At 39.6% G+C, this 25,764-nt stretch overlaps 1 protein-coding gene and 1 pseudogene across 1 annotated transcript in view; both read right to left on the minus strand.

Annotated features, from left to right (window-relative positions):
* Window positions 1–504: 504 nt before the first annotated feature.
* Window positions 505–2,081, minus strand: LOC112322222 (glucose-6-phosphate isomerase pseudogene; annotated as a pseudogene).
* Window positions 2,082–14,712: 12,631 nt separating this feature from the next.
* IFIH1 (interferon induced with helicase C domain 1) overlaps window positions 14,713–25,764 on the minus strand; it is a 48,945-nt gene continuing 37,893 nt past the window's right edge. Inside the window, exons 9-16 of the mRNA XM_024579905.4 lie at window positions 25,169–25,292; window positions 24,372–24,635; window positions 23,762–24,018; window positions 21,047–21,196; window positions 19,375–19,536; window positions 15,905–16,095; window positions 15,314–15,407; window positions 14,713–15,218 (exon numbers count right to left, since the gene is read on the minus strand). Of these exons, the coding sequence (XP_024435673.2) occupies window positions 15,039–15,218; window positions 15,314–15,407; window positions 15,905–16,095; window positions 19,375–19,536; window positions 21,047–21,196; window positions 23,762–24,018; window positions 24,372–24,635; window positions 25,169–25,292 (1,422 nt within the window). The 3' untranslated portion in view covers window positions 14,713–15,038. The remainder of the gene's footprint in view (window positions 15,219–15,313; window positions 15,408–15,904; window positions 16,096–19,374; window positions 19,537–21,046; window positions 21,197–23,761; window positions 24,019–24,371; window positions 24,636–25,168; window positions 25,293–25,764) is intronic.

Consider the following 25,764-nt stretch of genomic DNA (forward strand, 5'->3'; position numbering starts at 1 on the left):
TTAGTTTTTCCTGAGAACTGGGGAAAGATTACCAGCTATTTATGAGAAGTATCTGTTTATGGATGAGTAAAGTGAGAATTAGTTGAACTCCATGTCTACTTTCTCTTGACATTCTAATTAGCAAAATTACAGTGAATACATAATCTAATCAATGCTGCGTGCCACTCTGATAATTTTTCCAGCAAATTGAAATTTAAAATATACTGTATAAAAATAATAGTACCAGTATATTATAATTAAGTACAAGAGCAGTCATTTGATTAAATTCTAGGAATACTAGGGATCTAGAAAAAATATTTTTGGATACATGTGCCAGAATTATGGGCCTTTTTAATTTATTTGTTTGTTTGTTTTGTGGCCCAGCATGAGTTTATTGGTTTCACACTCCTTCTTGATGAAGTTGATCTGCCCACTGGTGGAAGAATCCTGAAAGGTCAGTGGGACACTGCCATCAAGTTCAGGCTCAATTTTCTTAGCCAGCTGTGTTCCCAGCTCCAGTCCCCATTAATCAAAGCTGTTGATGTTCCAGCTGATACTCTGAATGAAGATCTTGTTCTCATCCACGGTGATCAAGCCTCCAGGAACAAATGGTGTGAGAACGGTGAACAGAGTAGAGTCGGCTAGACGATTTTCTTCAAAGACCTTGCGTGACAACAGCTTCTCAAAGTCTTCTGGACTATTTCCCATAGCCTGAAACTCCTTGGAGGCCTTCTCTGTTGACTTCCTTCTTATCAGGGCCCCAATCTGGACCAAGAAGTTGCCCAGAAGAATCTTGTGATACAGACCTTCTCTTATCTGGTGATGACACTGGACCTGGATAAGCAAATCACAGCGTATCACCTTGGTGCCTTGGTGGGTGAGCTGGTAGAAGGCACGTGAGCCATTGGTCCCTGGCTCCCCCACACAGTGGGGCCCATCTGTACCAGACTTGATGATGTACTTCCCATTGGACTCCATGTCACCCTTCTTGGAAGTATGCAGGAAAGCAGTGCAGATACCTGTCATAGGGTAGCATGTTGTGTGTCTCACACCCAATGCCGTTGATGTATCAGATACCCAGCAAAGCTAGCAAGATGGGGATGTTATTCTCCAGGAGTGCCATGCAGAAGTTCTGGTCCATCCAGCGGGCCCTTGAGAGCAGCTGCTCAAAGTTGTCAAATCCTATGTGCAGAGCACTGAAGAGTCCAATGGCTGACCACAGCGAGTAGCATCCTCCCACACAATCTCAGAACTTGGACATATTTTGAGGGTCGATTCCAAGTTCCTTCGCTTTGGTCATGTTGGTATATAGGGCAACAAAGTGCTTCACAACTGCAGAAGGATCCTTGGCCCACAGGAGAGGCCACTCCTTCACTGTCTGGGCATTCATGACAGTTTCCTGGTTAAAGGTCTTGGAGGTGGTGATGAGCAGGGAGGACTCAGAGTTTAGGGTGGCCAGGGTTTTGGCAGTGTGCATCCCATCAATGCTGGAGACAAACCAGACCCTGGGACCTCTTGAAGAGTAGGCTTACAAGCTTCACTCACCATGAAAGGTCCCAGGTCTGAGCTGCCAGTGCTGATGTTAATGACATCTCTGATGGGCTTGCCTGAATAAGCCTTCCAGTAACCACTTCAGACTGCTGGCAGAAAGACTTCATCTTCTCCAGGACTCTGTTGACCTCTGGCATCACATCCTTGTTGCGCACCAAGAATGGGTGTGCTTGACTGGTTCTACAGGGCCACATGCAGCACCGCCTGATCTTTGGTGAAGCTGATCTCACCACTGAACATACACTCCCAGGTGGCTTCCACACCTCTGTGCTTGGCCAGGCCCACCAGCACCTGTATCGCATCCTCTGTCACAAGGTCCTTGGAGTAATCCACCAGACTATACCCATGGTTTGTGTTGAGCATCAAGCTAAAGTGGCTGAAGCATTCCTTGTCTTCTTCAAAAAGGCTTGCAAGTTGAGGTCAGAGCTGACCTTGCAGTTTCATTTCTGCAGCTTATGGAACCACAGATTCTTAGAGAGCACAGCCAATGGGAGAGCAGCAGGGTGCATGGGCTGGGATGTGAGTTGAGGAGGAAGGAGGGCAGAAGGCATTCAGCAAGCCTGGGGCTACTTTTGTGAACAAGTGATTTGCCATGCTGGTGGTGGATGACCTGGTGTAAACAATCAATTTGAATGGCAAAGCTAAGCTGATGTAGTCGAGAAGTTGTACAGGGCAGTGCGGGCTTTGAAAAGCCTGTGGGCTGCCTGGGTCATTGGGCAGCTGAGGGATTGGACTTTTCCTCTGATTGACAGGAACTCTGGGGCAGTAAGTTCTCCCTTCCAGGCTACCTCCTCCTTCAGGCTCATACTAATGACCTGTCACAGCAGGGACTTGCGAAGGAGGATGGAGGGAGCAGCAGGAAGCAGAAAGGAAGAGCAGGACGAGGTAGACTCTGTGGAACCGTGCCGTTGACTCCAGCATGAATCTGTTGTCCTACAAAGTGATTCCACAACAATTGGTGAGAGTGGGGCATGAGCTCAGACCCCCATTTCCAGGAGTTCCCCAAACTCCTGGCGAATACCGAAGGTTGGAGAAACCACTCTTTATGTGATACTGAGGCATGACCTTCTATTCTTTTGTAGCCTTGTTCTGACCATGAGAGGAAAAAGGAGTAAGAACATTCCCTTCTGTCTTATAAACTCCCATCTCCTGATGGAAGATAAAAGAAGAAAAGCCCCTTAGCTGAATGCAGGAGGGACCATGCTTGACTGTGTGAGGGCTTGCTCTAGTTTCACTTTCACTGAGCTAATAGAAATACCTACTGTGCATTACTAGGTATTTTCAGACACATTCTCAGTGCCTGAAGTATTATTTATGCCAGAATCCCCTTATCCCTATGACTTCCACAATCTGTCCTTCACCAAATGTAAGGTCCCTCTTCTGAAAAGCCCTTAGTCACTGACCTCTTGGTGCCATTACAGTATCACCAGGGTGGCAAACCTAATACTTCACAGGAGCACAGTAACTTCCATGGTTTCCGTATTTCTAACACAGTCATTTCTTAGTTGTAGACAAAATAAAAATACCCATTAAAAACATATTTATTGTGACTCATCAGGTAAATATCCACATGCTTTAAAGTTGTTTCCACCACCCCTCTGGATTTTATCAAGACCAAAGAGGCAGCAAGGTTTTTGAGGGAAAGGAATCCAGTCTACTTTGTGTGAGATTTATCCAATTTTCTAAACCTAAATTTATAGGCCAAAAAGGTTTTTTCAGGAATGCAAAGCACTTTTAGTCATTATATTATTACAGTCTATACTACAATTAGGTATAGATAGAGGAATATTGCAGATACTAAAACAGTCACAACAACTTCAGTAAGAGACCAAATCAGATGGAGAATCAAAGTCTTCTAACTTAATTCAGATCTAAGAACTGACTACTTCTAACTATTTAGAGGACTTGAGATATAGCAGCAGGGAATGGAAAAATAATAGGAATAATTCCTTCCCTCTTGCACTAACCTAGGTTATAATGGTCTTAGCTATAAGACAAATCAGTCGATTGTGACTTTGTAAGATATGAACCAGCCATCAGAAATACTGTGCAGAATGAATTGTTATTAACCTGAATGAGTATGTGTATGTGTGACAGAGATATAAAGTCATCAAAAATGGTTAAGGCAGGAATAGTAAGAGGCAACATTCTCCGTGAGAATCATCTTAAGAGTTTGAGAGTCAAAGATCTTCCTGTGACAGGCAAGCCTAAGTTTTAAGACAAGAGTGATTCTGATTTCCCCTTTCTGATCTCCTTAAAGTTTTAAATGGCTGGACCAGACTATCATTCTAAGACTTTCAGATTCCTGGTGATGAACCAGAGAGTGTTTAGGGAAGTCAGAGACTCACAGACATAAGGATATGAAGGCCAGAAAGACGGGACTTCCCGGAGGAAGGAGAAGGAAGCAGAAGGCATAAGAAGATAATGCTACTGTGACCTGTACAAGTGCTCTGCATCTCTGCGTATGCAGGTAGGCACGGGAGAGTAAGTAAGGTAGTAGTATTCTGTCAGTGCAGGAAATGTATGGCTTACTGTATCGTGCAGTTGATGCCTTTTTTTTTTTCCTTTGAGATAATTTTCTCATGTTTCAACACAGTGTTGTTGATGAATCCCAGTTTTTATCATACCTTTTACTCAGTTGTAACTGGGTTTTGGGAAAGACTCTCTATAGGACAAGAAAGACAACGAGAGCGAATAGAGGGAGGGTCACAGAGAATTCATGTGTGGTGAGGTATAATTACAAAACACAGAAACGAATCAAAGTTGACTCCTACTTTTCCTCCTCTTTACTCAAACACTGCTTATAATCTTGCTTGGATAGAAGAGAGACTACTTTATATTCTCTCTTAAACTGGGTTTTCTAGAAACAGATTTGGAGATGGAGAGATGCAAGCAGAGTTTTTGGGGGAGTGGGAAGTGGAGGGGGGAGTGGTTCTCAAGAAGGCAGGATGGGGCAGGGGGAGATGCTCACTCATAGAAGAATTGCAAAAAAGGTCTTAGTTTACCCTACAGGGTCTCAGGAGCTGAGATGGCCCTTTAGAGTTGTCCTGAGTGGAGTAAAGGGAGACAGACCTGTGTCCCTTCATCAGCCATTTGGCTTCAGGTCAACCTTAAGAGTGCATAACATTAGGGGTGGCAGGTCCCCACAACCTAGGGTAATGCCCAGAGAGAGGGGGCAGCTGTGAGCCATCAGCAACAATACTCAGGGGCCCCGGGTGGGTGGCTGGGTGTCTCCTCCCTGAGAGGGGATCTGGGCAGAGAACCGTAATGTCCATTATGTACCCTGAAGAAATTGTTGTATCAGGTATAAAGATGTGCACAACTAAGAAGATAAGACTTCATAAAATTAAGAAAAAATAAGAGAACTCGAAGTTAGGTAATAACTTGCAAAATAATTGAAATTTCATGTTTAAGCTGAATTTTATGTATGCCTTTCTTAAAAAAAACAGAATGTTTAGAATTGCACTATTCACCCCAGTGGCCAGTAGCCAAACGTGTCTGTTGAGCACCGGAAACTTGGCAAGTTCAAACTGAGGTGTGCTAGAAATGTAAAACACATACCGAATTTTGAACCCTTAAGCAAAATACTGTAAATATTAATAATTTGATATTGATAAAATCTCAATATATTTGTATTGAGTTAAATAAGTTATTAAAATTAATCTCATCTGTTTTAACTTTTTTAAGGAAGCTATTTGCAAATTGCAAATAGTTATGTGTATCACACTGTGGTTTTATTGGGCCGAGCTGGTCAGGAATAATCTTCAAGTCAGACAAAGGTACCGTTATCTCAGGCCACAGCTGGAGGCAGAGCAGCACTGGAAAGGACCCCGGAACAGGGAGGGCAGAAACCTTCTTTTTATACTCTCTGAAACGTACTTCCCTGGCCTTACCAGAATGGTAACCCAAAAGCACCTTGCTTAGTTTTTGAGAGACCAAAAGGGCACCTAGGTCACACAGCCAGTTTGTCCCCCTTGGTGGAGTGGGAACGGATGTAGGAACAGATGAGATTCGTTATGCTATTCCTCTTGGGAACCAGAGCCTGTGGGAAGCAAAGGGTTTGCTTTACTCAAAAATCAGGAGATTCTGACTCATGTTAAACCGTTTCCCCAGGACAAGGAAATGGCATCCACCACAGCTCGGTGATCGGTGTGGGTGGACTAGGAAACAGCTGGAGCCCAGTGAACAAATTCTAGGGTGCAACAAAACTGTTGTTACTTCATGCACAGGAATATGATCACATGCGGCACTACATGACGAACCAACAGAAGCGAGTCACATTGAGAGCAAAAATAAGTTAATGTAAAGAAATGCCTTGTATTTGTTTCTATCACCAACTGTCCCGGACTTTTGTATTTGTTTTGTTTACAGCCATCAGCTCGAGGCCAGCCCTGTCTTCCCAGACCCTCATTCCATTTCAGCATCGGCTGGAACCACTCATTTCTTCCACTCTCACGGCCAGCAAGCAAATCCAGGTTTTCACAACCGCAGTCTGAATGACTGCAACCAACTCCTTCCTTGATCTCTTTCCTAACAGTTTTTCTCTCTTTAATATGACTTAGCCTGCTAACTCCTTATAGGTCATCTTCCAAAATATGTCACTCCACTGCTCAAAAGTTAAAATGACTTCATTTTTGGTTATGCTGTCAAGCTGAGTCTCAGTACAACATTGCAATAAATATGCAAAATATTTGTTTTTCTCCTTCTTCCTTGTTACCTCCATTTAGAATGCACTTGGTACTCTTCTTCCCTTCTTAAATTAATTGAAAGAAGTAGGAATTGAACATCTTATATTCACAAGGCATTATATAATTCCTTACCCACTCTAATTCAGAAAACTTTTCAATTGATCCCTGACTTTCTGAGCTCACAATACCTATAATTGATACCATACAATTGTTGTATACTCATATTTTTTCTGACAATGTGCCTATAATCATTGAACTTGTAACAAATTTATTAATTCCCCAAAGTCAGAGAATTTATCTTATACCGCAAATTTTTTAAAAAAGGAAATTAGTATTTACCGAATGCTTTCTTGTGTCAGTCACTGTACACTGTATTCACCGTTTGCTATCTGGAACTTTCTGTACCCACTTTCCCTGTGTGTGCTCATCATTTCCACGTTGCCCTGCCAGATGGTCCTGATGCCCGGTGCCAAATAACAACGAACTCAAGTGTGTAAGTAGCAGATTTACTGGAGTTTTGGGACAATGATGGTGGAATTTCCATGGATAATTTCTACTTGGGCTGCAGCCTCCAGCCTTGCTCCTGGGATTCCCTCCCTCTTGAAAATGTTCTCCCTTCCTCTCTGGCTCCATCTAACTGATTCTGTTTTATGCAAAACAATTTAGCTATCTTTTTGATTAATTACCCAGGAACCCTAAAAAGGCCTCATCTTCAAAAACTGGTTAGTGGGTTCTAAAACACAGGTAGTTCTATGTCTCTCTCTGTCTGAGAGGTACTGTCCCAGTCTTAAGTGATTTTTTTCCCTCCGTAATATACGTATTTTCTCATTTAATCCTCTAAGCAATTCATGGCACGGTTTTTCATGCAAGGTAGGAATCTTTGTTTCTGTTACTGGTAGTATAGAGTTGGTTGTTTGGATTCAGTAAACAAAACTATCTAGTTGTAAATTACATCCTGTCCTGTTTCTAAATGATCTGGTTAGAGAACTGGTCAGATGCATTTGAGTCATTTCCTGTGTGGAAGACAATGTTTACATGTAAGAGTCATTGGATATTTGAAAATTATACCCTTTTGTCAACTAATTCTCATATTTCTTCAGATATATTGTATGAGTCTGGGTTCATTCTGGTTGGAGAAACTGTAGAGTAATTTGAACAGGTAAAATTTAATCTAAGTAATTATTAAGTATAAAGGGATTACGGTAACAGAGGGTTAGCTAATAAGAAGTAAAAGGAACTCTGAAGAATAGAGAGACAGCCAGCATACAAGCAGCCACTTCCCCTGCGGCTGAGACAGAGCACCCAGGGCCAAGATGCAGACCATACGGGATAGGAGTCATAAGTTACGGAAAGCAAAGGAGTTGCCATGGTGCCACCAGAACTTGCAGGTTTTCTGCCTTTTGGAGCTTGCTGGAAATGTGCCCTTTGCGTGCCAAGGAAATCTGTTTATGGAGAGCTGTCTTCCTGGAGGCGCTCTACATAAAACTGCCTGAGAAGATGCAGTTGCTGGTTACGGAGTATACTGCTGGCTGCCGTGCAAGGCCTTGGTGCTGGAGAAAGCCACGTGTACTGCAGGAACCAGGAGCTGAAGACACCACCAACACTGCAGAAGCTTCCGAGCAAGCACACCAGAACCAAGGAGCAAAACCTTTTTTTTTTTTTTTCCCCTGAAGTCTCTCCAGCACCTTCTACAGAAAAAGTTTAATGTCATGCCATCTGGCAAAGCAAAAATATTTAAAGGGCTCAGATGCGTGCTTAGGGAGCAGATAGAAAGGTTGAATTTGGAGATGAGAGGCAATAAATTGGCAACTGGCATTGTTATTTTCTGATACTCCAGGGACTAAAAATGTTAGTATGAATGTTCACAAAAATTCCCCACTTCCCAATGCACCCTTCAAAGGTGGCAAAACCGTTTGTGGTTCAGGCATCCATCAAGCCTAAAAGGGATGGTGAGAAAAAGAAATGAACACAGAGAGATCATATTGGTTTACATTATAAAAGACTGAGAGAAGGGGTAGAAAAGATAAAAAGTAACACGGGATGATTTTAGGGAGATAATTTTAAGGATTTGGGAAAGAGAAAAAGGTGGTGAAGTATTTTTCCTGTATAATGAATGAGGGGTGGTGAAGAACATCTCTGGGAAAAACAGCATTTAAAAAGACTTGAAAATATTGTATAATACACAATTTACACTTGGACTGTTTTTACATGTCAGAAATGAATATTTGAATTATATTTTTATTAATGTGGATGCTGATGTTCGGTTTCCTCTAGATACAACCCCTTGCTGAACAGAGTCACAAACAAGACCAACTTCATTTGGGTTACACTGGACCTGAACGTTTTAAAGCTTTTTGAGTCCAACAAATTTTTAAACATTCAGATTTTTTCCTTTCACATTCCAAAGAGTTAATGTAACAGAACTTAGTCTCAAATCTTGCACATATTTATTAAATCAGTGATTTTCAACTGGTGTGCCACAAGTATTTTTAAAACATGCAATACCTGACTACTTAGTCAGGGGCACTGACCTCTTTTCCCTTAAATTGTCAAATAAAAAAAATGACAACAGCCAACACAACAATAGCCATCTGGTGTGAATGGATCAAAATTATATCTACTTTTTTTGTGTGTCAGATCAGCAAAAAAAATATTTTTTTGGTGTGCTGCAGAATTTTAGTAATTCGTCTATGTGTGCCATGAGATGAAAAAAGCTGAAAATTGCTGTATTAAATCACTGGTTCTACATTTGCTAGTTCCAATTCAGCCAGTTCTCACACTGCATGGTGATCCTCTTATCAGCTTCTAATTAGTTATTTTTCCTCCCTGAAACCATGTTTAAAAGTCTTTATTACTTTTCTTGTGAACCCGTGTCCATCCTCAAATCCAAAGCCCATCTCAGCAGATAACCTACTGACCGATGTCAGGAGAATACATCCCACCAGCCTCCTACTTCTGTAAGTGCACATTTAGCTGTATCTTTGATTCATATTTGTTTTCTCCGGTTTCAGAAGCAGCAGCTCCCCTTCTTTGGCGTTTACCTTCTCCTGTGCTCTTGACCTCATTCTCTTCCCTTTTCCCATGCATTTGGTTTCCACAGTTATACCCTCTTCATTTCCTCTTGAGTCTTGAATTTCTCCTGGTGTCTCTTACTTAAGCCTTGACCTATAAACAGGCTTAAAACTTTGGATCCTCTTTTAACATTTTTTCTCCAGCTCTTTCCATTTTTTTTACACTGTCCATTTAAAGATCACCTATTTTTATTATATCCATTTTATCTTCTCCAGAAATTCACTCTTTGTTGAAGTGTATTTACCAGGCTTACTTGGTACAGGTCAGTTTTTCTTAGTTCAATCACTTAGTTCGGTCAAATTTGGTCCCCATTATAAAGCATATTAAAAAACATTTTTAAAAGTATACAAATAATTGGATACTGTGAACAGAGATGTACATGGCACCAACTATCCATCTCTCTACCTGCCACACTGTTTCCCCAGCAAACTATGACTGTCTGACACTCTTTTCCTCAGTAGGTATGAACTAATGACCTTTTCTGGGCCAGAAGGTGACTTTCCTGGGCCAGTTGCTCAGGCTTTTGTCTAGGAGAATGTTGGGAAAATAAGATAGGGTCTCAAGGCATCTTTGGACAGAATGGATATGATCAGAGAAGAGGCATCTCACAGTCTTCCTCCCATCTCTAGTTCCATGCAGAGAAGTCTTGACCTTTGCCCATGACCATTCCCCTGTCAGAAGTTGGCACCCTCCTTCATTAGTTTATTCCTTCCCAAACCCTTATGGGGGAGTTGAATTTTATTAATATTAGTTTAACTATTTCATAATTACTTAGGTAAATAAAGTTTAGTAATCTTTTAAAATTAAATGTTACCTATGAAATTGTCTCAAACTTATTATATACTTTAAACAAAAGAATATTTTATTCTAAACACAGAATGACCTTTCCTTTCTTAACAGGAGGTCATCATAACAATATTTGCTGGTAAAATTCTCTTCTATGGATTGCCAGGTGTTACCCTTTTTTCCTATCTCTGCACTCTCCAACCTCAACATCCTCATGCCAATGTGGGATCACCCAAAAAAGGACTCAGAAACCCCCTGGACACCCCACAACCCAATGCAACCTTCTGTTTCCCATACCTGTGGATGGCTCTCAAAACAAAAAGCTATTTTGACTAATTAAACACCAAAAAATCAATGTTTTAGAGAAAAATTTGGAATTCACTTGTCTAATGAAATAAATCCTTTGAAAGTTATAAGTTGAAATTTTGAAATCAAGAGGTTATTTAGCATGAACTGTGCAAAGCAAGTCAGGAAATTATATGTCTAAGTCAAATGTTATGAAATCGATGTAATAGTAGAAACCTTAGTGTGATACTAAATTGAGGTTAATCTCTGATGGGCAACCGTGTCCAGGTTAACACCAAATCAGTTGTTTTGGTAATTTTAGTACTATACAAATTATTGCAGCTTGATAAATTATGATAATTTCCATGAACTGTTAAGAGATTCAAAATGAAAGAAATAACTTTTCAGTGGTCCATTCATCCTGTGTGTAGCTAATAAAATACAAGATCTCAGAAAGCACAGCAGAAGACAGGTTTTGAAGGAGATATTCAAGTTGGAAAAAATGCTCATCTTTGGTTTCTTATTACCTATATGTATATAACTGAAATAAATGTTTAAATTTTTAAAATAAGTATCTAAATAATTGCCCATTTTTAAAATTACTATGTAAAAATAATATACTACATTAGATTTATTCAATTTAAATAGTGGCCCAAATGTATTCCAACAACTGCGTGGCTAAATAGTGCTTCCTGTAGTCAGTCTGTTCCCCTTTCCCACGACCCCACATAGAATCTGGCCTTGAGTTCAGATCTAAAAACTGTGAGCTAATAGTGCTCACCACTGTCCAACTTCATCTTCAAGTGAAATGCTTATGGAATGATTAATTTCATGTAAAAAGAGGGACTTGGTAATATTGTGTGGAAAATATCTAGAATTTATAAAAATATGTGCAATGTTTTCCATATGTATTTCATATTTTATAACCTAAGATCTCAGAAAAAAAAGTTTACAGATTTAGAAACCAATAAAAGGAAACCGTCACTCGGTTTTGTCCATGCTGGACAAAAATTACTGGACATTAAATCCTTCCTCTAGCTGCACAGAATACATATTCATAGCGATCATGTTTTATTACAGCTATGATTTACTCCTTGGGATAAGCCATCTGGGCTAAATATTAGACGTGGGACTGTAACACTTCTGATCAAACGCGGGTCTGACACTTCCTGCTAGCAGGCTATTCTTGCAGCGGTGCTGCAGCTGCCGCTGCTTTTCTGACCGCGCTTACAACTAGATTCCATACACTGATTCCTGCTAGTGCCAGCCGCTAGGGATGTTCCGTGCCGCACCTGAATTCCCGCGACTGTCTCTCAAGGTTGGTATTAGCTCCCTACAGTCTCGGAGAGAGTAAGTGGTTTGTCCAAATCACAAAGCCAGTGAGGATCCCAACTCGAGTTTGTCTCATTGCATCCTCTCCCCACAAAAAAATTATATCCCTTGTATGACTAGTTAAGAATTTCACAAAGTGAAGAAAACAAAAGCTTATTGTCATTCCAAATTAACTTCATAACTCTCAGTATTAAATAAAACAATTTTCTTGTTTTTTCTTTCTTGCCGTGACTCACATAATTGTTTACCAGATTTTGGAATTGAGCACTTCATCACACTCAGAGCGACTGGGTGTTCCTTTCTCTGTTTGTTCTCTCCATTCTAGTTCTAAAAACGTGAACTATGCTAGACAGATATCGGGAAGGGATACATGGGTTTTGCCTTGGAAGGACATCAGGGATGACTGCTGAAGAGATGATGAAGGGCTTCTAACCATGTGCAAAGGCCCACATCTGAGAAAGGATCAGGCTGCCAGAAAGGACTGTAGCAAAAGCATTTGGTAGCAAATACCAATAACACCCGACAAGCAATTCCCTTTGGGGTTGAACATTACTAATATTTCTCACTCTCTTTCCCATCAGCACGTAAGTGTGTGCAAGTCTCTTGTACCTTCAAAGCAACAATGACAAGAAACTCCCAATCTTCTTTGGCTTTATGGTCAACTGAATTGAAAGAAATACCAGGAACTTCCTTTTCCCTAAGGCATGACACTAGGATGCAGGGACTATTAAATTGCAGAGAAAAATATTCACCTCTCTTATAACATTTTTCACTTTCAGCAATTGCTTCTGCTTTTGACATGCACTAATTATCCTTTGGAAAACCATTTCTTCATTTTTGTGTTGCTTCAAAACCTTATATTCAAGATATATATATGTATACATATAAACTATGTTACTGCATTTTAATTTCATGTGGTCCGAAATGATCTCAAACTTCTGGCATAAATTTTTACCTTTCTTATCCACAAGCTTGGCTTGGAAATGCATGTGGTTCTAAAATGTCCTGACTTTCAGGCCTTTCAAACCTGCTTCAAGACACCTACCTCTAGTTCTGTGAGAACACTGCCATGCCCTTTAGCAGAGAGGGGCTACCTTTAGTCTCAGCAAGTGTTAGTTAGACATGGTCTTAAGAAGCAAGCAGCCAGGGAGACAGAAGCATGGACTATGAGAATGGTAGAGTTGTAAGAGACTCTTGGAATCATTTAATCTACTCTTCCATTTTCCAGGAGAGGAAACACAGGCCCTATGAGATGAGGTTGCTCAATGTCACCCAACTGAAGAGTTTTCTGGGGCCTAAGGCTCGGGAATTCCATCAGGCTGATGTCTACATGTCGTGAGCATATTCTGTAAATGACCCTAACATATTATAAGTATTAAATTGTTCAGTAACAATAACTCCAAATGCTACAAGTATCACAATTGGTTTTGAATGAAATACATGCACCATAGTTTGAGTTTGTTACCATCACATACCAAGTTTTATACTATTTGAAACATATAGTTTAAAACTTTGAAGTAGAAGTAACACTTCTTTATTTAAAAAAATTACTGGAAAACATAGATGAAAGAACCTGATATTTGCTGAAACCTTAAAAACAGTCTACATATGTTACAGTAGTACATTTAGCTATTTTATGCATTTGGTTTCTTGCAGTTTCCAAAATGTTTTATAAGAAAGCAGTACTTTAAGTGGAGTCAGCTGGAGTTTTAAAAAGTATTTTAAGAAACCACAATCTTCTTTTGCCCTCTTGCATTCCCAAAAGCTCTGATTGGTTAATATTTACCCTTACTTAAGTCTTATCAAGATTCAGAACTACCGTTAGATAGAATTTTCTCTCCAACGAAACCACAGAAGTTCCTTTTGCCCCTCCAACTCTTTATTTCTCCTTAGTCACAGGAGGTAACTGTTTCTGTGAAGCAGAACACCTGTGAGGCTGGGTGAGCGTGGGTTTAAATGGTCAGTTGTGGCTTTGTCTCATGTGTCTATGCCCAAATTGGCTGCTTGTCTACTAGGAGAACGGGTGCTGCACCATCTCCACATGATCGTGCACTTCTTTCAGAAACACTGAAAATGTCACAGCCACCAAGAGCTTACTCCTCTGTCTGGTGCTAGGGCGGGGTGAAGGCAGACATTTTTGTCTTTCTTCTCTTATAGCATCCAGCATCCTCTCCTCGCTAAAATCCTACGTGAGCCCTGGACATCTCCACGGACACAGGTGACCTTGTAGGCGTTGATAACTGGTCTACATTCAGCCACCATTCCTGCTGTTTGGTCATTTTTGAGCATAGTGTTATGTTCATGGAGGGAAGGTTAAGGAAGTAAGCCTTAAACCACCCGATGCTGCTTCTTAATACATCTGGGCTTTTATGGTGCTTCACGTATCTCAAAGTGCTTTCCTATGTATACATACATCACTTATTATCAAAAACTGTGCAAGCGGTGTGGGAGGCAGAATTCTAAGGTGGCCTCCAAGATTTCTGCCTACTCCTAGATATGCTCTGGAAAAGTCCCCTCCCCTCTTAGTGTGGGCAGGTCCCGCACACAGGCTGAGATGGTCAGCCCTGTGAGTACAGTTAAGACTTCATCTTAGCAGACTCGAGAGAGAGTCCCCTGCTGGCCTTGAAGAAGCAATAGCTGTGCTGTGAAAGGGCCATGTGGTGAGGGAGGCCCTAAAAGCTCAGAGTGATCCCAGTGGACGACTAGTAAGGAGACAGGAATTCCACTGTACAGCTGCAAGGAAACAGCAGCCAACAATCTGAAAGACCTTGGAAGCGACCCTTCCCAAGCACATCTAGATGAGGACATCATCTGGCTGACACCTGGTTTCAGCCTTCTGAGACCCTGAGCAGAAGGCCCTGCCCAGCCCTTTGAACTGCACACATGCAACAATAAATGAGTATTGTTTTAAGCCACCAAGTTGGTGTAATTTGTTATGTGACAATAGAAAACTAATAAAAGCAAAGACATAATATTATTACTGTTTCAACAATGAGGAGACTGGTTCAGACAGATGAACTGATTTACTTAATTTTATTTTGAAAATTAGTGACAGCACTGAAATCGGTGCCTCAGACCCTCACTTACACGCTGGCGCTTCCCCACAGTATTCCACACGACTGCTCCACACCAGCGAGCGTGACCGGTAGATTTTCTTTACCTCCCGTCCATAAGCAAGATGAATAATTGAAAGCATGATCTGTTGTGTTCCTCTGTACAGCTCATCTCAGAGTAAAGCCATTATTTTACTAATTCTCACATCAGTTCCTTAGTATAATAAAATATTAATCAAAATCATATTGAATGTTAAGTTGACAATATTTTAAAAGAATCTTGAATTGAATGTCAATCTTCATCACTAATCAAACAATATTCTGAATAGTCAAGATCAGGAAATGTAATAGGTAATTCTACCCACTTTTTATATTGTTTTTTCGTTGAATTATTTTCAAAAAACACTACAAAATTCCTTATTTTGAGACAAGGAAAGTCTAAGCCTTTATGCACCATCATTGTTCCCCAAGCCTAGAAAGCAAAAGAGAAAGAAAAAGGAAAAAATTAAATGCACATAAGAACTCCTTTTGAGCCAAGTAAGAATAAACCCACAGCAGTGGACTCACCTGGCCACATGCTTTGCAGATAATCTCCCCATTTGTTTGATAGTCTGCAAACTTCTTTTTCAGTGCTTTGTTTTCTCTCACAACGTAGAGTTCCCTAAAATTACCAAGGAATGGGAAACAGTCCTGAGAATTCACAGATGACCAAGATGCAGCCCATGGGTGCATGTGGTTGAACTTGACACTCCTTCTCAGGCTGATGCCCCTTCCACACCCACCTCTCAAGGAGCATGCTGCCTTTTGTGGATTCTTTAAGTCTGTCAATTCTTTTAACTTAAGTTCTTCAAAGACTTGAAACAAATATGAACTTACAAACACTGATATATATATATATATATATATATATATATATATATATATATATATATATATGTCTTAGATCAAAATGGCTTTGAGCCTTACATGTCTCCCTCCCTCCCCCAGACAGCATATTTGAAAAATAAACATTTGACATAGAGATGTAATTTGGGAAAGTTTACAGAGAAGAAGTTCTAGACATAATAAATTGAATTTGTGCTATTTTGGAAGCATATCTACAATCCAACCTGCCTCGCCCCTTTCAAAGAAACTTCGACCGAGCTTCCCTGGACTCACTTAAACTCCGGTGTCATGTTGACGTGGTGCATCTTCTCAATCACGTGGACACCGCCTCCAGAGCAGGCGAGCGCGCTGCAGTTTCTGCAGAGGAAGCGTATTAGTGATGGGTTTTCCTTGCAATGCTTGGCGATACTTCTCTTGATTTTCATTTTATTTTCCATAATACTTTGCATCTGTAATTCCAGAATCTGCAGGAAGCAAAAAATATTCTATGGTTTTTTGTTTTTTTTTTCATTGCCTCACTGAAGTAAGTCCCGTTGAATTCAGAGACCTTAAATAGTTATGAGAATACACTCTTGGCCCATAGGCTAAAAATAAAAATAATGAGGCATGGCCCACAAAGAATTTAGTATAGAAACCTTCACATAATAATGAAAATGTGGAACCCTCATAAAACAGCCCATTCCATTTTTAAAAAGTTCTCTGGGGAGAAAGTCCTCAGCCATGGTTGACCAAAACAAACAAACAAAAAAACCCAAAACCTCTCCCTCTTTCCCTTCATCCACCTCATTAGTTTTAATGGTCTCACAAAATAAATCTAGACTTTCTCCCATATGAATCTCTTTAAGGAACTAAACACTGTTATTACATTACCCGTAGTCTTTTCTTATCTATGATAAGCTCCCAGTTTCTTTCATTGTTCCTCTTACATTTTAATTCCCAGACCCTTCGTTACCTAAGCAAATCTCCTCCTTTCATGTTCGTGACAGAAACTACTAGTTTCCCACCCAGGACCCATTCTTCCTAGGAACAGAACTATTGTATAATGTCATTCTGGCTAGAAATATGCTAGCTAAATGACTGTATTTCCAAGCCAGTGGTCAACAAGATGTGAGAAAATGTTAAGCGGTATTTCCAGAAAGGCTCCTTATGTATCAGGTAGTTGGCATGTGTACTTTTGCCTTTTCCATCTTTTCCCTTCCTCCCCCCTAGAATGAGCATGTGAGAGCTAAAATTCTAAACACTATCTTTGACCTTGGGAATGGAAGCCAAATACTAAAAGGGTAGAGAAGAGTGGGGAGAGAGAGAGAGAAAGAGGGAGAAGGGGCGGGGAGAGGAGGAGAGGGCAGGGAAGAGGCCCAGGATCCTCGTGACATCACGGAGCTAGCTCGACTCTAGCCTGCCTGCATTTTTTATGTGAGAGTATAGGCCTTTATGCTGTGTATTCTAGGTTCTGTGACTAGAGGCAAAACTTATTTCATCATAGAAACAACCTAGTTTAGGAAAGACCCAAAATTTGAAGCAGGGACTGGTCAGTTCTCATACCTATACAACTTCACAGTAGAAAAACCTGGTTTAAGAACCTCCAAACTGAACCTCTTCTAAATGACCAATTTATATTAAATTGTGGAGGAAACTATTGTTTTCTTTAAGACTGAGGGGACACTTTCAGTAAAAGTAAATCGTCAGTGTTGATGAACAGAGCTGAATTGCCCATCCCCTTGGCTCTCACCTCTCTGTTTTAGGCCTTGATTTTGGGCCGTCATATTTAGCACAGAAAGAGAAAAGAAGCCTTACGAGCAAACTTAGGGGATACAGAATAGTTTAATCAGACAAGTACACAGACTAATTTCCCATGAAAATTAGAAAAATATAATAAATTGAAGTATTCTGTTCCCTAGAAGTTTAATTAGGTTGTTCTTACAAGATATTTATTGTTTAGGGACCTGATTAAAAGATGATTAGGCCAAGGATCACACACACGTAGGCAATTAAGTCACACCTATGAGTGTGATGGAAAAAATAAAAATAAAACCAAGGTCGATGTTTGGATATGTAACCAGGGCACCAGAAACTAAAAGACTAGCTTTAAAATAATAAAGCATATAAACTAATTAGAAGGGGAAAATGAAAAGAAATTATAATAAATATATGGCAGGTACAGCTATCATCAAAGCCCAAATAAAATGTAGTAACGTAGCAAAAGTTGTTAGGTCAATGCCAAGGAAAAAGTTTAAGATCTCCACTGTTAGAAGCTTCCAGTTATGTATAAACCCTGTGTAAGATATGGAAAATAGACCTCACCTATATGTCAACTCCCACGATTTATTTACAGTTACCAATCACTGAGAGAATGAGAAGGATTCTCAACTCAGAAGAAAGGAGTGCTGTGACCTCCTGGCAATGCCTGCTGGGGGCTTTGGGCAGAGTGGTGGTTGGCATGTGCCTTACATCACTGCCGTCCCTGCTCTGGGTTGGTCCACATGGAGCAGTTCTAGGAAGGCAGATCACTTAGTCAAGAGACCTAAAAAGGTAGTCCATTCTGGGGTCCCTACAGGGACTGTATCTTGTTCTAGAGATTATCTGGAAAAAAATTGACTCAAACTCCAGAAGTTGTTCTAGAGTTTTCCCAGTGTAACTAGTCTTGAAACTCAATTTTTGAAAACAGTAACTTGATTTCATTCATCTGGGACATTAAATGTAAGGCAATAACCTTCTAGTGGGATTATTCGGCCACAAATGTTTGATTTGACACTACAACATGTTTAGTTTTCCTTATATTGAAAAGGGTTTGAAAATATAAGTTTGTGTAGAAACCTGGCCAGGAAACCTTGGAGTTGGTTACAGCAATGCACACCAATTTGAAAGCATCCCTTTCGTGAAACTCTATTTAGGGTACAGCCAATTCCAATGTTAAGAAACTAACATTCACACCCATATGCAAGGGTGTGAATTTTCTTCTAAATGGATTGTTTGCTATTATAGTTCTCACAGTCTTTAATTCAGTGGTATGGGGGATTTCCTGAAATATTGGAGAAATACTTTCTTCCTTCACTGCCTTCCTCTCACCACTCAAATAACTCTATGTTAGTGAATTGAGATGCAGCTAGATGACATAAGATGTATCTTGTTTTTATTCAGATCTAGCCTAGTGTCTCTCCCTCTAAGAGGCCTTTCCCAACTCTTCAGTCTGTAGTACCTGTCTAGTTACTTTCCCCACATCATTCTATTCTAATTCTCTAGCATTTATCTCTCTATGGTATGCTTCTTGCTTCATTTCTGTTTGGTTTTTTTCCTCTTCAAATCTCACAGTGTACACACTAGAATATAAACTTCATGATGCAGGGGTCTATCTTTGTTGTTTGCCTATTTGTTGTTTCTCTGTTTCAAGAATGTTCCCTGGTGCACCGGAGGCATTTCAGAATATTTCTGAAATGAAAAAACATGTGCCTGTAGAAGATTGGACGAAAACAAAATTGCCAGGTTGGGATGAATGGGTGAGTTACACTGGTGTTTCTGGATCAAGGGCAGTTTACATTTACATTAGCAAAGATTATGGCTGGGTCCACTGGAATGGCTCTCTGGCAATTTCAGCCCAATATGGACTTTGATTCTTTGTATGTGAATCTGGACTAAATAGCTCATTAAACTGGAACATACACTTCAGCACAGTTTCTGTCTGGTAATCACATGTAGCCATTTAAAAGTGAAAACTAAATTAAGTCAGAGAGAGCCCAAAACAATACCTTACGAGCAAACTCCTCTGGTTTCATATTCTGAACATGGTCTATAGCTTTATACATCATTTTCTCTCGGAAGTCATTAACTGTCTCGCGTTCTACAACTCCTGAGCCTATGTTGGCCACCAGGATATAGGTGCTCTCGTCTGCTCTGGCTCGGCCACGGGCCTGAGGAGAGAAAGAAGTTACATAAGTATGGAAAGGAAGGGCTTCGCTCTTTTGCCATGAACTCCCCCATTTTTGTCCTGAAATGCTCAGTGTCCCAGCCTTCGAATGCTCTCTTTATTCTCAGTAAAGTTAGTCATTCTCCATTGTTTATAAACTTGCTATTTGAAACTCAAAATGTACTTTAATACAGAAACAATATTCTTGAATGATGATGGTTAAGTCCCCACAGAGCCCTCAAAAGCCTCAATAACAGAATAGCAACCCATCCAGCCTTTCCGTTCTGCGGGGCCCTCTCTCACACACTGTAGCGGTCATGAGTGACCTGGACCAGCGGAGCACCACTCCTCCATGCCGGCTGGGAGGGGGGAGGGGGGAGGGGGGTGTCTCTGACCTTGACACCAGGGCTGCAGAGCATGCAGCCCTGTTCCTGGCATCCCCGCAGCCTACATTGGCTTTTGAGCATGTTTTCATGAGAAAACATGCTCAACGTGGTGATAAACTTCTATAGTTTTCTTTATAAAGTGATATTTAGTTACATTTTGAGTAACAGAAAATTGCATGGCCTAGCCCAGGAACCTATCAACTATAATATTATCTTCATGAAAAATGCATCCTGAGTAATGAAAAGCTAACAAATCAACTCCTGAAATAAAATTACTTCTTCATTTGGTGGCTGTCTGGTTATCTTGGTCATGACTTGCCTTCCATTCAAGAATGCAATTTTGCATATAAAAAAAGCCACTTTATTAATTTTATGGGAAGAATGTTAAACATAATCCCTATGCTTACTCAGCAAAAGGTAATAATTTGATTGTTAACATAGGGTGGGTAAAATATAAAGTAAAATTGAATAAAAACTGGGACATTTTACTATTTTTATCTTTTCCTGCATATAGGGGGAATATGTTTATGTAGAAATTTTATATATATATATATTTATATGCCTCACACCCATCGCTATTTTATTATGAAAAATGTCAAGCATAGAGAAGTTGAAAGAATAAGGGAGGAAAGCACAGAAAGAGCAGGGCTCCCTGAGGCTTGGCGTGTCGCTTTATCAGACATTTGTGGGATGCTGTGCTTTAGATTTCGGTCCAGCTGGGGGCTCACTGACATCCTGGGAATGAGGAGGCCTATTTTGACTCTTACAGATGGGGCCAGTGTTATGTTCTTAAAAAGTCCTAGGACACAGAAATAACAACCAAAGAAGAGTTGTTGTTTAAAAATATAACAGGCATCTGGTTGAAATATGAATTAAACAATAATATAAAAGGCAGTAGTGCACAGCTCTCCAAGCTTTCTCTTTTTTGTTTCATTGGGGTATAATTGACATATATTACTTTTTAGGTATGCAACATAATGATTTAGTACTTGCATACATTGTAAAATGATTTTTCATATGAAAACAGCTATATTTTTAAAACTATGTGTGCTGTTTTACTAAAATAAAACAATTAAAATAAGAATACAAGATTTAAAAAATTAACATATTAGAGGTATTTGAATGTACCTGGACCATGGCTATTTCATTAGTGACGAGACCATAACGAATGATCATGTTGCATTCTTTAATATCCAAACCTTCTTCTGCCACTGTGGTAGCAATAAGCAGATTTATTTTTCCCGTGCGAAATTTCCTAATGACTTCTTTTTGTTCATTCTGTAGAAACATTTTAATAAATTAAATTTTGTGAAGCTAAACACATTAAAATCATCTAATTAGGAGAATAAATAAAGAATTGCAACTGGTCAGTGTAAATCAAAGGATTAGATCATACACGGATTTGATGCCATCTGTTTTTGTCATTGAACAAAGACATGATGCTGAGACACATTTGATTTACAATCTGGGATTATCACACAATAACAAGAATATTTCCATCTTCCAGCCTGGAGATGGGGAGACTATCATTTACAACAAGGAAATAAACCGATGGGCAACTTGGGAGGAAGAATGAAAGAGATGAGAAACTTAAATGGGTTTTGCTTTTCACTACAATAACTTCAGGATCTTTAATATTCAAAAATAATATGAAGTGACATTTACAAAAATTGCTGAGTTTTGAGTTACCCAGAAATACAGACTACACATTTGGTCACTTTAAGAGTCATTCAGGCACCCTGGCTGGTGTGACTTATTGGATTGAGCGCCAGACTGTGGACCGAAAGGTCACGGGTTCGACTCCCAGCCAGGGCACAGGCCTGGGTTGTGGGTTGGGCCCCTGGTTGGGGGTGTAGAACAGGCAATCAATGTATCTCTCACACGCTGATGTTTCTCTCTCTCTCTCTTTCTCCTTCCCTTCCTCTCTCTCTAAAAGTAAATAAATAAAATCTTAAAAAAGAAAATGAGTCAGCAAGAATATTCCTGGAAGGACACACGAGAAACTGAAAACATTGGTTGTATACAACAGGGGAGCTAGAAGAGTGGAGGGCAGTGGTGGGCCCTGTGCCTTACTAATTTTGAAAGGTGGTAAATATATTATCCATTCAAAGGGGCGACACAAATAAAAATGAAAGAATAAGTTATGAAAAACATAATTTAAACAATTATATTTAAATGAATAAAATCTAAATTCTGCAAGTTACTATAAGTAAAGAAATTAAATCCACTCTCTGACTCTTGCATCAGAGGAATGGGTCAGCATAGTCCCAGCCCTACGAGAAGAGGACCATAGTTTCAGCTTCACAGCCGCTCTCATCAAAGCTGTGGGGCCAGTCTGCTTTGGTGCACATTCACGCTCTCTTCTGCCCCATACTTTAAACAAGAATGAACGTGTTGGATGGACAGTGTGCTTTCCCCTCCCCTTGCTTTCTTCTCAGAGGCAGCACGTGCCTTCATCTGACTGCTAACTGTGGCAGAAAACTCCCTCTCCAGTCTCCTCTGACAGTGTCTCCCTCTTGCACTCATGTCTGCTAATAAAACTCACACGTCCTTGGATTTTAGCAGAAGATGTCTGTCCCTTAATTCAAAGGAGTAACTTTAATAGTAAGAGTGTTTAACACATCTTTAATGAGTTAGGCAACTCCTCTCCCAGTAAGTCAAATTCAGTTTACAAGGTGAGGATGTGGGCAGTCAGGAAGGGGGTGTGTCCTATATTGGATTGGTATGCAGCCCCGAAGTCCAAAATGAATGACTAGCCAAAGTAGCTTGAGAACATATGTTCCATCTCTACCTTACTTTTTTTCAAAGAGGAACTGAGGTCAGACACAAAGTTATAACACTAAAACTAATATAATAGAAACTTAAAAGCAGGACCAAAAGTGAAAGAATACAGATGTATTATTTGTAGGGACTACAGAGAGGCTGTGAGACTACAATTTTTCCTGTGAGGTTCCTAGAATGTGGGGCAAAAAAAAAAGAAACATGAAGTAAGTAAACTAGCTTTCATCACAAAGAAGGAAGCAAACCCCTTACCCAGAGAAAGCATGAAACACAATGCTTTCTCTGGCATAAATTTAAGAGGCAACTTTAACATGAGTACATGTAGAGAGTATATGAAGCATTATAGTAGACAATTTCAAGAACTATTTCTTTTCCACAAACACTAATTTGCCTCATTGGACTGAATGGTGATGACTATTGGAATTGAAGTATCCTGTTGTCCAGCAAGACTAAGGACTGATATAACTTCAGAAGAACATTTTACTCTAACAAGCCACATGCTTGTAATGTCTACAGGTGCCTTTTTTCTCTCTCAAGTGTTTTTCCTGTACACATGACATGTTATATAAAGAAAGGGAAACAAAACAAAACAAAAACCTTAAAGAGGAAAAGAAAATCTCTCATGATCCCAAATCTCAAACCCATCAAATGTCTTCATTTTTCCAAGTCTCTTATAGATTGGGTCCAATGCAAACCTGTTTTACACAGTTCTAATTATAATGCAGATATTGTTGAGGAGATTGGAATTTTCCACTTGATAATTACATTGCAACCATTTGGGTATTTTGTTATAAGTTTAAATGTCAATGATATTTTGCAAAGGAAACTCACTTTAGAAAGTTTCTTTGAGTATGTGAAAAAAAATGACTCCTAGGCCAATACTTAGCCTTTCAAATACCACAGACTAGACTGCTATTAAACTCACATTTTACTTCAAGAACAAGTGCTTCATTCCTTAAAGTTATTTTGTGGTGTAGTGAGAGAATTGATGAAAGACAGACTACACCGAACTTGTGAAGAGTAGTAACAGCATAGAACAGCAGTCCAAAAAGATGTTCATACCTGCGTCATGGGCTTGAACTCACTGCTGTGCCCAGCTCCAATCAGATGGTGGGCTGTGACTCCTACTTCCGCAAATTTTTCATTTTCATTAATCCACTGGGAAAGGGCGTATGCACTCTGCCGTGTTTTCGTGAAAATTATGCCTCTTGCTTCCACAGTCCTTGTATATTGCTCCATTATGGTATTTCTTAATTTGGTCAGCTTTTCATTTTCATATTCTGGGTTTTCAGCCAGTTTTTTCAACATATGCTTGTTATCTTTAAAAAATAATTAGTTTAAATTAGTAAACTATAGGAACAATTACAGTGGAAGATTTTATGTAATAATGCACTGAGATGTAGTTCAATCATAATTCATCTTTTATCTATATCTAATAATCAAGCTATTTAATAAATTTCAGTCATCTTGACTAAAATCCAGATGACCAAATGATTGACTGTGAAATCCATGGCTACTGTGGTCATATCGGTTAGATATGAGCGGGATTTCTTCTTTCAAAATGAAATGTTATTTTAAGAGGGCCTTTAGGAGAGCTCTTATGAAGCAGCAGTTCACACACCAAAGCAGTCAGCGCGTGAGACCATGCAATCAACGTGACATTGATTCTTACCCATAAATAAGTTCATGAGAAATTCATCCGTCCCATCCAGTTTCAAAGGTTTCTTCTCATCATTCTCATCTTCATCACCGTCATCATCACTCTTATCGCTATCATCTAGGACAGCAAACTTCTTTTCTTTTTCTTCATTATAGAAAGTTTCAAGGTGATTGTATGCATCAATCATTCGGATCGTGTCATTGATTTGCAGGGCTTCGTTGTACTTCCTCAAATGTTCTGCACAAAGGCGGTCTTTGCGATTTCCTTCTTTTGCAGCTGTGAAAGAATGTATTACGTAGCGTGAAAGAACGATCCAAACACACACTCTTAATACTGTGCTGGGGACAGGAATATGTTTGTCATACTGACTCTAGAATGGGCTTCATTTTGTTTCTGAAGTGAGGAAGCAAGACTCAAAGTGTGCCATGGGCTCTCAAAGGGGGCAAAGGCTCCAACTCCTAGACTGGCTGCTCGAGTTCTACGGCAGTGAGAACACACCCCTGACCCACGCTGAGTCAGAGGGATGGCATGACTAACACAACACTTGAATTTGCAATTGGAGGCAGGACTGTTAATACTTATCTCAATACATTAAATGTGCTATAAGTGAAGACTCTGGAGATAACGAGAAAATGAATGAATTGGTGCCTTTTCCTTAGATAAGGAATTAGAACAAGTTTATCCTTGTCCTACTTAGAACAAAGAAACTCCATCTGCGTTCAGTTTGCTTGGGAACATATGAGATAGTCACTGAAATATTGGCATAAACATGGGATAAACTAAGTGTTAGGTAAACCCCCCCCGATTACCTTTTTTATCCATTTTAATGGCCCATTGTTCATAGGGTTGAGTTCCAAAATCTGCCATTGGACTCATTTGGCAAAAAGTTTGAATCTTTGTCATTATTTCCAGAAGTTTGTCTTTAAATGGATCCTAAAAATAAGTTACACACTTATTCTTATGTGTTGATATTGTTAGAGGAATAACATTATCTTTGTGAAAATAATTTCTATGTAATAATAAATTTGACTCAGAATCTTTGTCTAAGCAAAGTAATAAGTTAATCTCTGATCACCTGTTTGTACATTTATTCTTTTATCATTTTTTTTCTTTTAAAAGTCTCTACCCTCAAGATATATCCACACCAACACTGTGTACCACTTCTGGAATTTTCAATTAAAATACTTTATAAAGGAAGAATTAATGAATGATAACCAAGGATGCTAATACTAATTTAAAAAAAAACTTTTTAAAGTAATGCCACAGTTATTTAGAAAGTCTGCAATCTAATTTGAGAAATATTCTTTTGGTTTCAGCATTATACCAAAATTTAAAGTTAAGAGAGTTTTGAAAAAAGCTAGACACAAAAAAGTGCATACTGTAAGATTTCATTCACAGAAAGTTC

Source organism: Desmodus rotundus, chromosome 2 (assembly GCF_022682495.2).
Source record: "Desmodus rotundus isolate HL8 chromosome 2, HLdesRot8A.1, whole genome shotgun sequence".
Taxonomy (NCBI): Eukaryota; Metazoa; Chordata; class Mammalia; order Chiroptera; family Phyllostomidae; genus Desmodus; species Desmodus rotundus.